Source organism: Lissotriton vulgaris, chromosome 5 (genome assembly GCF_964263255.1).
Source record: "Lissotriton vulgaris chromosome 5, aLisVul1.2, whole genome shotgun sequence".
Classification (NCBI taxonomy): domain Eukaryota; kingdom Metazoa; phylum Chordata; class Amphibia; order Caudata; family Salamandridae; genus Lissotriton; species Lissotriton vulgaris.
This window is the reverse complement of record NC_141693.1, coordinates 1,073,810,840-1,073,828,462: the sequence shown is the minus strand read 5'-3', so window position 1 is coordinate 1,073,828,462 and position 17,623 is coordinate 1,073,810,840. Positions and strand designations below refer to the sequence as shown.

General features: G+C 40.6%; 1 protein-coding gene across 1 annotated transcript in view; it reads right to left on the bottom strand.

Moving 5' to 3' along the window:
* Positions 1–17,623, bottom strand: part of SORCS3 (sortilin related VPS10 domain containing receptor 3) — a 1,546,015-nt gene that overhangs the window by 372,804 nt on the left and 1,155,588 nt on the right. The window contains exon 20 of the mRNA XM_086919577.1: positions 1,250–1,363. Coding sequence (XP_086775703.1) covers positions 1,250–1,363 — 114 coding nt within the window. The remainder of the gene's footprint in view (positions 1–1,249; positions 1,364–17,623) is intronic.

Genomic DNA, 17,623 nt, shown 5'->3' with positions numbered 1-17,623 from the left:
AAGAGGTGATTGTTGTTACTCTGTTAAAACCGGATACACCTGAAGGGTTGTGTGCATCCTAAAAACTCTTTACTCTGTTGATACTAGAATTTCTGCTAATTAACTCCTTCCATATACTACAGGATTGGTACACCCTGCACAAGCTAGCTTAATACAGGGCGATCAACTACCAGTTTCTCATGGGAACTGGATGAATCACCGCCGGGCTTGGGGTCTCTCTACTCCGAGTGGGTTCTAATTCAGAACTGTCAGTGGTTGCCTCTGTCCTTGGAAAAAAGAGAGAGCTAACGATTGGAGGGCTTTGAATTTAATGCGGGGTGCATAGGGAACATATTTTCAGGTTGAACTTTTAAAACCTGTAAATCATTTCACGGGAGTCAAAGTCACCTCAGCACCTTTAGAGCAGCCTTTATTACAGACTATGTAGCACTTTCATAAGACTGCTCCCAGGATATTCCCTAAGCACTACTTTTGTTCATTGACATGTCATAGACCACAAAATATTACATTATTCATTAACAGGGAAATGATCTCTCAGACCAATCCAGCGTGGAGTGAAGACTGCCCCAATATCAAGTCGATCTCAGATCGACAAGAATTAACGAACTGTGGATGTACAGCTGTGCAAAAATTAAAAGGATTTCATTAAACAGCAGACACAGGTTATAACAACTTAGAATGAACCCTTTCCCAGTGGTGGTGGGGGTATATAAAGGAGTTCCCAGCTCTGAGAAAGAGATTCCCTTCTCTGGCTCTTCTCTTGGCTAAATGCAGAGTAGAAATGCCCTGAGGAAGAGGCCCTCTTCCAAAGTAAAGGAATGGATCAAGTATTTGATTTATTGTAACCACTCCTTTGACACATACAGTGGTGCCCTTCAAAACAATATTCATTGTCTTAGGCAAGATGTTTAGATTTGCAAGACTATTACATTAGCACAGTCAGCTGATGAAAGTTAAGGTCAGTGTTTAGTAAACACTGGTCTTCAGAGGGGGCATATTTGTACTTGCACAGAGTTGTGGCATACTGCTTGGATGGGGCTGGTTCTAGCGATGGCAACTAATGTTATTGTTGATCAAAGTGTCCCTTCTGCTATTTAATAGTTACTCTGTGACAATGTATTGTATTACACAGGGCGAATGAATAAAAGAAAAGTAAAAAATATAATTATTCCAATACAGTACTTTCGTTTCTAAAAGACTGGGTTTCTGGATTGTGTTGAAAGTATGCATGCATACGGTAGTCACTTACCCCGTGCTTTTCATGAAGCTCTGGCCTTGGCTGCAGTCCTTGGAAATTGAAGTAGGGTTGAACCAGAAGGCTGGGCTGCATTGATTACTGCCGTGCCTCTCGTATCCGTAGTCACTGTCATGTAAATCAAATACCATCTATTTAGTTGCACAGATTCAAACTATTAGGGACAGCACATGAGACAGTCTCCAGTGTATTACAAACTGACCTGTAAGTCAACACCATCCATCTAATCGAATTAGAGACAATGTGTTAGCTAAGGGGAAGACAGACTTTATAAGGATTGCATTTGTCCATTTGTGTGCCTCACGGTCACTCATATATAATTCACTCTACGTGTGTTTGACAAGGAAGTACGCAATTGAAATAGAGAAATTTCAATTGGATGGAAACATCTGTGATAATTGAGTCTAAAATCATGGACGTCATTTAGGGGTCGGTCTCTAGAGGCCTCAGTTGAGACCCCTGGTTTGCCTCTTGCTACCCCTGGCAGTGCTACTGTGACCCCTGGCTTCGGAGGTGGGGCACAATCAGTGCCTGTAACACAGGGGTAGCTCTCCCAATGGACGCTAGTTGGAGCTCCACTTCCCTGGTTTCTGTCAATTTGTATTATTATACAAATAGTAAATAATATTATATACAATTGAGTATACTAGATGGAATATGACCCTATCTGGAAGCTAAGAAAAGTATTGAATGCTGCTAAATGTATGTTGTATGCATGCTTGCAGGTAAGAGTGTGCTTATGTACGCGAGGGGTGTGAAAGTGTCAGTAGTATTTGTAAGCATGTATGTGTGGGTCAAAGTGAAGGTTAAATGACATGCGATGTCACTCCTGATACCCCTGGCATTTTGGTGAATTGACGTCCATGTCTAAAATACATCAACATTTTGAATATTTAGGTAATAATAGAAAACAGCATGAGATGTTTAAAAAAACATTTTGTTTAAGAAAGGGAATTACCTAGATGTATTTAATGTTATACAAATAATTTTTCATCAACACAAATGTGGTCTTGCATTGCAAGGGAGTACCCAAACCCAATCACCTTAATGTAATATTCAAAAAATTCTGTCAAGTGAATTCAGTTATTGTACACAGGACAACCACATCTATATGAATACCCTGCTTCCAATGAAATCTGCATATTTTTTTATTATTCTTGTCCTGTCACCTATGGTTTCGCAGTTATCTGCAGGTTAGCCTGTATTCATAACGTGGGCTTGGCAACTACAAATAACTTTTTTTCACAATTGCTCATGAATAAACATCTCATAACTGTGTCATCAGTCAAATATTTACTAAATCAGTAGTGTGCATATCGGTGGTACAAACCGGGTGACCCATCCCATTATAATGCAATTTAGAAACTCAATTGAATTGGTTTTTAGATTCGTATCAACATTAGAGAGAAACCCCACAAAACAGATGATGGACCGGTGCAGAAGTAAATGCTTAGGGGTTACTACACTTGGGGGTTGTATTTGTGGATATTCAAATGCCACTGACACACAAGAGTAGAGAATGCCTTTATAAATTGATTCCACTGTTGTTGTGGATCTCGAGGTGGGCACAACCAGAAACGTTGTTTAATCCTATTGTGATGCAAGACTGTTTAAAACTGGAGTATGCTGTAAAAATAACAGATACAATATGTAAAGCCTATATGTAACAAGAGTGGAAATCAGAATTATTTAAAGCACCAACAAAGGTTAATAGTAAAGATAAAAGGATTCTAAGCTTACTGATCAAAAGCAAGATGGCATTCCGCACACTTTAAGCCTGAAGGAATATTGAGGCACCACATCTAATGCTGCCAAGTCTAGTCATCGAGCAACCCAACACCACCTCTGTGAGGTGGGAGACAGGAGTGGAAAACTCCTTGCTTGGCTTGACAAACAAGAGAGGGTACATTGCTGGGTACTGGAAATACTAACTAAAAGTGGTGAGCAGGTGAGAGACAGGGAGTGGCAAGTGCTTTCTCCACTTTCTCTGCTTACTACACCTACTTATACCCCCTGCCTCTACCGCTACAGTGGCAGAAGCTCATAAATTATTGGCGGGCATACAACTCCCTTTCAAACACAGACTGTGCACTCCTGGAAGAGGAACTTACTGAAGACGAAATAGTGCAAGCAATCTGTGAGTTAAACTCCGGCAAAGCAGTGGGCAATATTGGGATACCCATTGAACTTTGCAAACTCATGGCTTCTAATATTGTCTTTACCTACTGAGAATGTTCGTGGAAAGTCACGACTCGGGATTCCTCCTCAGGGATCCAAGAGTTACCCAGTATCCTAGTCATACATAAAGACTGTAAAACACCAGAGGAATGCGCCTCCTACAGGCCAATTTCATTGCTGAATGTCGAACTCAAGATATTGGCTAAGGTATTGGACTCCCAACTGATCGAGGTGATCACGACTCTCATTAATCTACCAATCAGGCATTATCCTGAGGCGGAACACAGCTCATAACTTGTGGCATCTCCAAGGGGTTCCGAAGGAAGCGCTTGTGTTCTCTTTTAATGCCAGAATGTTGATCAGAATGGGCTTTGGGGGCCTGTGACTTGTGAAGAGGATACTACTCCTTTACAAAATCTCTCACACTGCCCCAGTTCAAGAAGGACCTCAAGACCTGGCTTTTTTGATGACCCATTATCTTGCCCGGTATGCAACCATTTCAACGCAACTTTTACAATGCATATTGTTTCAACGCACACCATTACAACGCAGGATCCTTTACAACGAATGCCTTTACAACGCATGACATTACATAGCAGATGCTATTACAACGCATGCCATTACAACGTAAGTATAGGTAAGTATATCATTTTATTTAAACATTTTTTTATTACAATTTTTTTTAATTAATTTAATACATATTAAAAATAAAATAAATAGATTAATGTAAGTAGTTTTATATATATAGTTTGGGTTATGGGGTACAGGGGTATTTTTAGGGTTCAGGGCTGGGTTTGGGTTATGGGGTACAGGGGTATTTTTAGGGTTCAGGGCTAGGTTTGGATTTTGGGGTACAGGGGTATTATTAGGGTTCAGGGCTGGGTTTGGGTTTTGGGGTACAGGGGTATTTTTAGCGTTCAGGACTTGGTTTGGGTTTTGGGGTACAGGGGTATTTTTAGGGTTCAGGGCTAGGTTTGGGTTTTGGGGTACAGGGGTATTATTAGGGTTCAGGGCTGGGTTTGGGTTTTGGGGTACAGGGGTATTTTTAGGGTTCAGGGCTTGGTTTGGGTTTTGGGGTACAGGGGCATTTTTAGGGTTCAGGGCTGGGTTTGGGTTTTGGGGTACAGGGGTATTTTTAGGGTTCAGGGCTAGGTTTGGGTTTTGGGGTACAAGGGTATTTTCAAGGTTCAGGGCTAGGTTTGGGTTTTGGGGTACAGGGGTATTATTAGGGTTTAGGGCTGGGTTTGGGTTTTGGGGTACAGGGGTATTTTTAGGGTTTTGGGGGACTGGGGTATTATTAGGGTTCAGGGCTGGGTTTGGGGTTTGGGGTACAGGGGTATTTTTAGGGTTCAGGGCTTGGTTTGGGTTTTGGGGTACAGGGGTATTTTTAGGGTTCAGGGCTAGGTTTGGGTTTTGGGGTACATGGGTATTATTAGGGTTCAGGGCTGGGTTTAGGTTTTGGGGTACAGGGGTATTTTTAGGGTTCAGGGCTTGGTTTGGGTTTTGGGGTACAGGGGTATTTTTAGGGTTCAGGGCTGGGTTTGGGTTTTGGGGTACAGGGGTATTTTTAGGGTTCAGGGCTAGGTTTGGGTTTTGGGGTACAGGGGTATTTTTAGGGTTCAGGGCTAGGTTTGGGTTTTGGGGTACAGGGGTATTATTAGGGTTCAGGGCTGGGTTTGGGTTTTGGGGTACAAGGGTATTATTAGGGTTCAGGGCTGGGTTTGGGTTTTGGGGTATAGGGGTATTTTTACGGTTTTGGGGGACTGGGGTATTTTTAGGGCTCAGTTTTTAAATTAATAATTTAAATAAATTAAAAAAATATTTAAAATTTTTATTATTTACTAATAATAGTTCTTTATTAATAATAGTTCTTTAAAAAATAAAATTAAAGTAATTTTTTCCCCTACACTATCCAGCACTTACCCTACTATTACACTCCCCTGGAGTTAGAATATTATTTATAAACACCTAAATTATTTTAAATATATATATATATATATATATATATATATATATATATATATATATATATATATATATATATATATATATATATATATATATATATACAAATAAATTAATTAAAAAATAATCAATTTTTTAATTAAATAAATATTTATTAATTACATTTTTAATAAAATAATATACTTACCTATACTTACGTTGTAATGGCATGCGTTGTAATAGCATCTGCTATGTAATGTCATGCGTTGTAAAGGCATTTGTTGTAAAGGAATCTGCGTTGTAAAAATTGCGTTGTAATGGTGTGCGATGTAAAGGTTTGCAATGTAACGTCATACATCCTCTTGTCCAGTATTTTTTTAATTTGAACAATTACCCGAAGGTGTCAGGACATTGGTGCCATCGGGAAGATTAAGCAAGCTATTGCCCAGAGTCACATGGTGCTGGGCTGATCTGCCATCGGTGATCGAACCATGAGCCCCGGAGTTCTGGATTCAGTCGCCCTGGCCGCTGCGCCACACCTCTTTCACTCAACAGAGCCGCCCCTTCCCCCGGTGCCTTGTGACCCTCACAGGTGATTGGTGGGCTTTACTAACCCTTATTGATTGATTGACACTGATCTCTTGGCACAAGTGACAGTCAACGGAGAAGTAGCTCAGATATTCCGGCTCCAACATGGGAACATGCAGGGCTGCCTGCTTTCACCCGTAAATTTCGCTCTCATTCTGGAGCAGCTTGCAGCCTGGATCAGATGAGGGTTGCAATGGACTGATGACTGGGAAGATAAAATATCACTATGTGAATGACATTGTGCTCTACTTCTCAAACCCAGTCTTTTCTCCCAACAGAATTATGCCAGTACTTACCCAGATTGGCCAATGCTCAGGCTATACCAACAACTGGAGAAAGTCCCTAATATATATCCTTCATGTGGACATACCACGTTAACTCTGAAACTGTGAGGTGAGAATCGCCAGGGACGGGTTTTCGATACTTAGGAATATACACCACCACTAACAGATTTTATAATAATAATCGAATACCACTGCTTGCACGCCAGAGGCACACTATCCAACATTGTGAGTATCTGCTCCCTGCTGTTACTTGGCAGGGTCGCACTTCTTACAATAATGGCCTCTCCTCATTTTCTTTACGTATTGCACAACACACCCTACCTAGTCCTGGCACCTTACTTTAAAGCACAGCTGGGACATAGTTAGATTTGGCACACTCAAGGCGCTGCCTGGATTTGATCAGTGGGTCCTCATTGGCCTTTCCAGGGTGGGAAACCTCGGTGCACAGGGAGTAATCATGCATTCCGCGGAACTGCAGGGCAAGTACCACCTAGCATCCATTGAAACGTATCACTATTTACAGATACAACATACATTGTATAAAGTACTGCCGATGGGAATGGTGCTCCCCAAATCCTCTTCACTACAGGACAGGCTGCTAGAAACTCCCATGCCCCGTAAGGCAATCTCCCTCACAGTGTCAATCAACAGAACAGCTAAGTTTAATGGGGTTGCCATGTGTCCCTAAGAACATGGGTATATTCTTGAGGGCGTTAGGTGTCACAATTCTGGCACAAATTGTGAAATAATCTATTTACTAAGCATGACTATTAAGGGTCAAAAATTGGTCCCTATCAGGCAGATTACGGGAGCTTCTATTCATAATTTCTAGCAAGCCTTTGCATTGTGGACTTATTATTGTCCATAAAACACACCACAAGGGGAGATTCATCAATAACATGTATTATTTGACTGTCCATAACACACAGAATACATGCAATACAATAAATTGCATTGACATATCTCACATGAGAAATCAAAAGTTCACTGCGTTCATAGATAAAGACAAGAAAACAGAAAAAACACATGTAGTCAAATGTCCACATTTTTTAAGTTCAAGGTATCCTTGTATTGCTTCTTTTTATATTTGAGGGATAGCTGATGTAGGACATAGAATATCCAGGTCGACGTTCCAACCCTCTGATAACGTGTTATTGGTTATATATCTTAGCAGGTCTTCCTCAGGATAAAACAAAAAAGGGACTGCTTATGGGAAAACATATATACCTATTGTTAGTGTTGTGCACTCTATGTACAGTAGTATGAAAAAATAGAAGGGGTTGAACCCCTAAGTGGTCACTTACATCCAATGGAAGAGACAGGAACACAACATTTGCGTCCTATGGAATATCATACATACGATTACGCCCCTGGGAGATGGAAAACAACATTTGAAATTTGTGTTGCTGCCATGATTCCTGCATGCGATTTCTCATTATTGGCCCATTTTCCACTTCAATCTTGCTTACAGTGCTGGTGTTACTAACAATACTGCTGCCCCAGCACTGTTTAACATCGAATTACAACTTTCTGCCACTGATATCTGCGGGGTCATGACCAAGGGAAGTCAATGTCCCACTAGGGTCTATTGTATCTGTTGATTAGCCTAGCAATGTGTAAAAAGGTGATCTGCCAACTGGTGGCATGGTCACATCAGACTCACCAAACCCTTTATCTCGTTGACTGATGAAGAACATATCCAAAATATTCTGTTTGCAATATTAAGACAACAAAAACTATTATGGTGACACAGTGATCCCATGACTTTCTTTTTAATTGTTTGGCCAAAGGTAAACTATGACATTGTAATTTAAACCTTGATGTGGGATCTGCCAGGTCATTGAGGACCTTTCTCCCCTGGTGGAGGACTGCCTACCTTATTATGTGATTCCCACCTGCCTGGTGGAGATTTCTCTGAATTCAAAGCATCAACCAATATGGTGGGAGCAATGAAGCCAGATAAGCATGTTGAGAAGGATCCATGTTTTTTGGCTCAGCTAAACATGCTTTTTTCGTTTTACTAAAATTAGCTACCAAATTGAGAATGTGTTTGAATAAAACACAAAAAATCAATAGCCCTGATATGCAGGGAGCCTTTCATAGTGTGTTAGGACCATTGTGTGTATTCCGTGACAGGGACCACCTCTGTTTGAATAGCCCATCAGAGTAGAGAAAACCAGTGACTGTACCAGCATTAGGGCTCATAACTGCTCTGTAACCCAGCTCTCCTATTAAGTAGATACCACAAAATATGGAATATGGTAGTAACATACACACTTCCCTGAGGCACCATAAACTACTGTCTAGAACTGCCTTCTTTTAGCTTTTAGCAGTGGCCCAGCACATAATTCGTTACACAACAATAGGGAAATCCAATATTCAGCTAGAATATAGTGGTATAGAAAACAATTAGTTCAACTGACCTATATTCACAAAATATCTTTGTACAACACCCACATCGAATCAATTCAATAAATATTGACAAATTATTAAACATTTATCATGAATTTTATATTGTCAATTGATTCATATTTAACAATGTCAATGGTTGTTCCAGTGAACGTGAAATAAAAATAATTGCCCATGGAAGTGCTAGTGGTGAGACAGGTATGGAAAGGTATAGCTGCAGATATCTACAATTTTTCCAAGAATTGGAAGACCTGTCTAACAATATTGAATTGCTGACTAAACAAAATCCTGAGTAGGAAGAAGCTATCAATATGCATTTTATCAGCTGCATCTAGGCATCAATTAAAGTACAGGCCAAGGTGAAATAAAGTTGACGTTTCAACCCCAGAGAATCACAGAAGGCCGGTAGTTCCTTCAAACGGTGTCTTCCTCAGGACCAAGAAAATCAGCAACCTACAATGTAGGTAAAGGTACCATGAATAAGTGCTTTGGTTTAAAATATATAGGGGTGGACATCAACAAAAAGATTATTGAGTGGCTCAGTGGCTCTCCTTAGTATAATTCTGAGACACAGGCAGTGAAAAAAATCAAGGGTGGTGAAGCTGTAATTCCAGAAAATAAAGCACACCATTTTCTGGTATTGGAGCTTCACAGCCCGGCCCTATATGTTTTTCACTGCTTGTGTAGCAGCATAATACTAAGGTGAGCCGTTGAGCCAGAAATGTGTCCGGTGTCTCAGTCAAAACATGCAGCAATCAAGCACTGAGGCCTGTCACTCTGCCTGATTATTGCAACCACCTAATAGACATATAGCAGCTTTGACTCACCCTTCCTGGGGGCTCCTGACACTCATAGCCACAGCCTTCCTGACCCTCCAACACCAGTGGAGGCCAGCACCTTAAGGGTGATTCCACGTTGAGCGCTGCTGGCACTGTCTCGCAAAGAGGTGGCAGACTAGCACCTTTAACCACATTTACTGATGGCCAGCAATAATGGCTTTGAAAAGGATGGTGAAGTGAGCAGAGCTGCCAAGCCACCAGAGTTAAGTTCTACCACAGTATCTTGAGTGTGTGAGGATTGTATGATATGCGAGTACAGACTTAATTTTAGGCACAAACAATAAACAAAAATACAGATTGAGGTCATAACTCACACACGCTGCATGTGACCTGCAGGCGCTCACTGCCGGTGAGTTGTCACGCCTGTGTCTCATATCGGTTTGGAGTGCAGCAGTTTGTTAGCACAGTTCTGTTTGTTAGGCACTTCTCAGGTTTCCCAGCTTCAGTTCACACTGCAGGCAACACCATTCTCATTATCTACAGTGATGGGAGCTGTAGCCCATAAACTCCGCTTGGCTGGCGGTTGAAGGAGGTTTTTTTGTCAAACTCAGTGTTCCAAGCAGAGTAGAAAAATTCCCCCTGTGGAGCCAAGTCTACTGCTCACCCCACCCACTGGAAACAAGCAATTGGCTATGTCCAAAGCTAGAAATCTTCCCTTAGTGAAGATGCTAAATGTTTCCGGCTGAAGGGGTATCTACCTTGGACATGAAATTCAAACTTCTCCTGCTCTGAGCTTTTCCACCAAAAGTCAACAGCTTCTCTGGGACTCCAGCAGCTATCCAACACTGTGGAGTCTTCTTAAGCCACATTCAGCTGCCTTACTCCACTGAGTCCAAAGGTAAAACGTCCAACTGAGGAACCATGTTTCTGTATCAGATTTTACAGTCTAGGCTCACGCTTGTGCCTAGGTTCTGGTAAAGTGCCATCAGATGAATTTAAAAAGTCATATATTTGGTTTCCCTTATTAGACCTTTTCATGTTGGTGTAATTTACTTTATTAAAATCCACTCTTGTTTCTAACTTGGTTTTTAAATTTGTCTTATGTTCTGTTTTAACTTTATTACTGTTTAATACTATATAAATACTTTACAAATCGCCTCTAAGTAATGCCTGTCTGCTCTGTGCCATAGCAACATGGGGCTGAACTCAGGTTTATTTTGTGACTTTAACGGTTCACCTAGACAAGGGCTGTGGTTATTACTGGAGGGTATTCACTTGTCTCAATGAATGCCCCAATTTCTTACGTCTTTGAGAGCCGCAAGTCACTAGTTAATATTCAAGATATCATGATTCCCTGCCACAAAATATACAAGACACAAGCAAGTTAGAAAGGACAGGAAAACAGATGGACAAAAAATGTCCCATGTATACTAAAGGGTCCTAGTTATAACAGACATGTAAGGCACTGTTAAAGAATGATTGTTTTTGCAATTTTCTGAATTTTGCCCGTTCAAATATACATTGACATATCAGGGAACCGATTAACACAATCTTTCTTAGATTAGGGAATCATGTGGCATAATTATTGTTTAATATTAGAGGTAATTAAATTCATTGTTCACAAGAGACAGTAATTCAAATAAAAACACAGTAATGGTTCATTTGTTTATCTAGAATTGTCTAAGCAAGGCAATGTCTTGTATTAGCTAAGTCATGTTAATTCTTCCGCGAATTTCAATGATCTTTCAGAAAAATGTGGAGTTCTGGGGCGGTTTTAAAATCGTACCATCTTGCCTGCAGTCTATTGAGCCAAAATGACAAATACATGTTCCCTGGTCTTTTATGTGTCCAAACAAAGACAATTTCACGGAAACATTCTTTATTAGATTTAATCTTGTTGTGTTATAAGTCTAAATGTAAAGATGTACGGATATTGTTCATTCAGCATCACCACTTTCAGCATTCATTTTGGGAAGCCTACATCTATTTCATACAAATACAGGGAACACATATACATGCAAAACATTATTTTTCAATTCATTAATGCCCTATATTAAATTAAATCTTGAGCTTATTTGTACTTCTCTATTGTATGGCTATTATATGCTGCAAAGTCCCTGGCCCTCAACAATTCACCATTGCTGATATTCAATTTTTTGTTGTCTAGCTGTTCTGATTTACAATGAAGAATACTGTTAGTAGATGTTTTCTTTCTGTATAGTCTGGTTTGTAATACATTGTAAACACATGCATTTCACAGTCTAGCTATGCACAGTGCTGTTGCTATATTTCAAGACTAATTGAGATTAAGCATGGGCGAATTTTGCAAATCTGGCGTTTGCGAATTTGCGTATTTGCGAACTCGCAATTCGCAAAATCCATGAATTCTCGCGAATTTGCAGATTTTTTTGTTTTTATAGTGTTCGCAAGGGTTTCTGCCAGTTCGCGAGGATTTTGTACCAGTTCGCAATTGCGAACTTACTTGTCGGCACGCAACGGTCACAACTATGTTGTTTCTACGTCTGGTTCATCATCACAGGTTCAAAGCACCCTCTGTTTCAACACTGCCACCCTCTGTTTCACCCATGCCACCCTCTGGTACATCAATGACACCCTCTGGTTCATCATCATCACCACTGTAGATTATGGGGGGAAAAAGCAAGCACACCTGCCCTGCTTCAACTGACATGAATTAATTTGGGGTTGATATATTAATGTGTCACTGTTTTAAAATTCCAGTCTGGCACCTGTTTCCTTATCTGTAATGTGCTTTCTGTTGCAGTGCAATTTTTTTTTCCAGGACCTTTGTGGCCTACTTGTAGCTATTCCATGATCCGGCTGTGAGGGTCAGAGCAGGGTCATACAATTGTTGCAACTAGCAACTGAACTCTGGAGGGGCCCCAGTCAGGAAGCACTACAGGGAATGGTTACTAATGATGAATTTGAACTTTTGCACCTGCTGAGTGCTTTCAGTTTAGCAAAACTCGTTTTTCTGCAGAACAGCAAATGTAATGCCCCAAACAAACTTACTTGTGAAAGTTTATTTCTAATCCAAAAGTGATCCAAAGAAAGTCAAAAGGCCTCAAATCCAAAAAAGGGCAGGCAAATGTCAACCTGAGGAGTTATTCTGATAAAAATCATCATTTTCAGAAGGTCTATGCTGCTTGCTAGTGGATTTCTTGTGCAGAATTGCAAATTTTGTAATTTCGCGAGTGCGAGATTGTTGCTGCCCACCGCACCTACATGTTCGCAATTGCGAACTTACACCGCACACCGCAAAATTGTATCACCAAGAAAAAAAAATCCGCTGCGTGCGAATTTGCGGATTTTCGGTAAATTCCCGAGCGTTCGCGGATCGCAAATTTACCAAAAATCTGCAAAATCCGCGAGCGTAACGGATTTTCCGCCCATGCTTAATTGAGATCCCATTGCAGTACCTCTTATCTGTCTGAACAAGGTCTCCCATTGTTTCATAGAATGAAGAAAGCAAGTTACAAGAGCATCATGCTGTGTATCAAACAGTCCACAGAGTTGGAGTTGAGACAGGAACACATAGCTGTTAAGTAATCAGAGTGAGTTATGCAATCCTTTCACGTCTATTGTTTCAAACCAAAAATTCCTTTCACCAATATTGTTACTAACCAAAATTTCTTTCTCTCATGGAATGTGATCAACTCTAACTAAAAAAGCGGCAATGTCCTTTATATGATAGGACAGTGTGTCAACAGGTGGCTGAAGAAAGTTGCCTACATATTGTGAGATGCGCTCAGTCAAGTCTCCAATGCCCGACATAGGTCTACCTGACGGAGATCTATCTTAAAATTCGATATGTGAGTTTACATGAACCACTGTAATTACATTGCGACTTCACCATTGGTGCTCATAGTGGTAACAAGGACATTGTAACTGATCACTATTTTCTTGCACCATCTGTTCACAAAAAAGATAGAGAAGAGAAAAGAACTACATATCTATACAAACTATAGATAGCTACAATTCCTCACATAAGAACATCCAGCTGCATTAGGCTTAAAAAGACAACAGGGGTGCACCAAATGTCAGTTTATATTATTTAAATATGTCCCTGGGCAAAGGAACACTTTTGTGCGTTGTACCAAACTAGTGCCAGTGTGCAGCCACAAAAGGCCCGCTTTGAAAACAATAATGTTATAGAGAAGGAGTGTTCAGAATGTAAATAGAGGATCCTGGTCACAAGACTTATTTCTGATCAATGACAAGGATGTGAAGACTGCAAAAGGATGCAGTAGCAGAACAAGAAAATAGCACGATGGAGGAGGTGAAATGTTTAGTAGCAAGGACTAGAAAAAGAAGGAAACAATGAAAGCTCTAAAATGTGTGTGTTCATTGCAATGACATTTAACGTCAAATTAATGAAGAATTTTTGTAACTTTGTAAATTATATATAAAAATTTGAAAATTGTAGGCAAAGGGTATTTCTTTAAATAACGAAACTTATGGCAGCTTTTGTGAAGGCAAATTAAACCCACAAAATAAATGCTGCAAAGATTTTCAGCAAAAAGGTTTTTATGCTAAAAGTATCACCTCAGGGCATTGTTTTCTGAAGGCGACAAACTTAGCTTTGCTTACTACACAGTTTATTAGTTTTGTTAAAAGCCACCTGCAATATCATCATTTTGCACACATCTACTGGAGACCAGAATGCAAGACTAGCATAACCAGGGTGCAGGATTGGGGTCATGGTGGCCTTGGATTTTACATGCAATAATCTTATGGAAAATACTGATTTGACAGATAAAGTAGATATTTGGCATGAACAATATAACAACCATGCTGTTTTGAGTGGTCAAAGAATATGTTTAGTTGTCTTTTCAAAATATGCATGCATTTTAGGATTGTACAACAGGTCGATGTGGCAAAATTGATTTTTAGCTCCAGAATTGAAAAAACTGATGGAATTTGGAAATGAATTAGATTTGTGTTAAACAGACCAAGTAATGAATGAGAGTGACGGTGATAGAAAACAAAAGCCTGGAGGAACTTATTCAAAAATCTTGTACAGAATAGTGGGAACTTTATTCTGGATTTTTATAGAACGTTGATTCAAACATAGGGGCCTAACCACATAAGAATATGATTTACAAGGCGCAGTGCAGAACATGGAGGACCTAAAGGTCAGGCTGAATATGTTTTGAGAATAAGACATATTAGAAGGCAATGAGCCTGCAGATTTGAAATCCCCAGTGGTATTGGCTCAGAAGCGGAATGGAAGTTTGCATGTCTGCATACATTTAGGAGAGGTGACCACCTTTGTATTTGTTTAGGATTAGTAGAAAGGTAGTGTTGGTACACAGATAATATTGGAATCAGCATGAGCAGAATACTGGTAGTATATTTTCCATGCCACTTAAACTCTCATTATCTGAATTTTAAAGTGAACAGATGCTACATTATCCACCAAATAGCTCCCATGTTATTAACGTAACGAAAAGCATTTCGGTAAATGTATTTGCCCTTGTTTGGTGAGACTGCAACCTTATCAAAGATGATAAAAACATTTTGAACGTTATCTAACTCTGATAATTTTGCAAGTAAGGATCAGGTATCCTTGAAACATTTTTCCACTGATTGAGAAACGCTTCAGGGCGGGAGTATCTGACACTATATCAGCAATAGTTCAAGTGGAACTATTTCATAACCTTCTCATAAAGCGGGGGGTAAAAATATATTTGTAAACTGCTTATAGAAAAGGGGATGCTTGCTAAAAGCACAAATTAGTTTCTGAGCTCATGCCCTCATTGATAGATTATTGCCAGGGGTTAACTTCAGTTATTAGATGGCTATACTTTGGTAGAAGGTGATGTGAACCTGAAAATGTGTCAGCATAAATCAACATAATTTCAATTATTCTTAATATATTATAAAAATTATCAACTGGTAGAAAAACATTGACAAGTAGTGAAGCTGAGCATTGAATAACACAATTCTAGTGGATTTACATTCATGAGAACACTTTTTGAACGATTGGAAGTGTCTTCATATTTTTCTAATTGGTGTTAGACTTCACTGCAAATGCATCTCAATACTTCTGTCACCCATGAGGTTTGCTTTATTTGAAGAGGAATTCTTTCTACTAAAGAGGGTGTCTTTCTTTCCGATAGGGGTCGTTTGAGGGAGGGTGTTTCAAGGGCTTGGAGACTATGGGAGCTCAGCTGGTCGGTTGGTGCCAGCGCTGGTGGGACCGGGCGCAGAACGAACAAGTCAGTTGGATGTACTGTGTCTTGAGGTCTTTGCGGGCTTTGAGGTCAGGTGCAGGCAACTTGGAGAGGCAATCTTGGAACAGCACTGCCACTCAGGAAGTGGGTCTTGGATGTCCTAAAGTCCCTTGATGGGTTCTTGCTTCTGGGGTTTTGAGAGTCTGGTCTGGACTCTTCTTCTTGGTGTTTGCCATTCTAGTCTGGTACCCCAGGTATTGGTATGTCGCAACTCCGGTGGTAGGTCCTGGTGTCTCCAAACTTGTTGAGGAGACAGAGCTGACCCTCTGGAGCTGCTACACTTTTTCTTGCTTTGACGCTGTGTCGAGGTTTTATTTATTTATTTATTTATTTATGCAATTTTATATAGCGCGGACTTTACCCGAAGGTGTCAGAGCGCTTCACAATAGGAACAGAAATGATACAAACTGAGAACATTACACGAGCAACAGATTGCAGAGGCATACGTTACGTTACATACGGTAAAGTGATAATTGTGAGCAAACAAGAATACATGAGGTAGTAAAAATTGTGAGAAACCAAAAATACATGAGGTAGACAAGGTAATTGTGACACTTGTGAGCAAACAAAATACATGAGGTAGTAAAAATGTGGGCTACCAAACATACATGAGGTAGTAAAAAGTGCACAGGAGGAAAAAGTGACAAGTGTGCAGGCTACAAGAGAAAATAGAGTATAAATTGCGGTATAATACTGCAATATATGTTAGACACTCAAGCACAAGAACAAATGATTACGTAGGCAAAAGTGGCACTTGTGCAAGTATCAAAGGTAAAAAACATGTGAGAGGAAGCAAACCGTGTGTTACAGGGGCAAAGTGGTGAGTGCAAGTTGCAAGAGGGTACCAAACACAAGTACATGGATAATACTGCAATAAAAGGCAAACACTCTAACCACAAGAACACCCTGGGAAGGCACTTCCATGGACATGAGAAGTAGAAATTATCAGTAGTGGGAGATCTTCCTTCAGATAAAAGAGAGTTACTTTTGGAGGTGTCTCTGGAGGAGGAGAGCTTTGAGGTCCCTTTTAAAGGCCTGGGAGGAAGCGGTGGTCCGGAGCTGAGGCGGGAATGAGTTCCAGATTCTCACTGCGTTGCCTGAAAAGGATTGGGCCATCGTTCTTTCCTTCTTGAAAGTGGGAGGTTCAAGCAGTAGATTCTCCGCATTGCGTGAAGGTCTAGAACCTCCAGAGAGTTTCAGTTTATTCGCCAGGTAGAGAGGAGAAGAGGAGTGCAGGGCTTTGTGGGTGATACAAGCGGTCTTGTAGATAGCTCTAGCCTCAAAGGGAAGCCAGCGGAGGGTAGATAACATCGGTGTGATGTGATCGCTTCTTTTGGCCCCATAAATGAAACGAGTTGCTGAGTGGAAAACAGACTTAAGTGGGGACAATTGGGATTTGGGGAGGCCAGTAAGAAGAGAATTGCAGTAGTTGAGTCTGGAGAGGACCAGTGCTTGCACCAGGGTTATAAGGTCCCGCTCCGCGAAGAAGCGACGGATTCCCCAAAGAAGGCGCAGTTGGTATCGAGCTGATTTCGCAATGGAATTGATGTGGGGAATTAGATTGAGTTTTTTGTCTAGTATGACACCAAGGGATTTGGCGCTGTCGACAATGATGGGTTTATTGTTTAGTAGATTCATCTGATCCATCCATGATTGAACCGGGGGAGGAGAGAGTGAGGAGGAGAAGAGGAGGAATTCAGTTTTGGAGGGATTCAGAATCAGTTGATGAGTTGACATCCAGTTTTGAATGGAGTCGAGAGTGGAGCTTAGGATGGAGAGATCGTGAGTAGAGGCAATCTTGAGGTAGAGTTGAGTGTCGTCAGCATAAAGATGATAGTGAATCCCGGATTTACTTAGGAGATTTCCCAGTGGTTCTAAATAGAGATTGAACAGTGTGGGAGCAAGTATCGAGCCTTGGGGAACACCTTGACC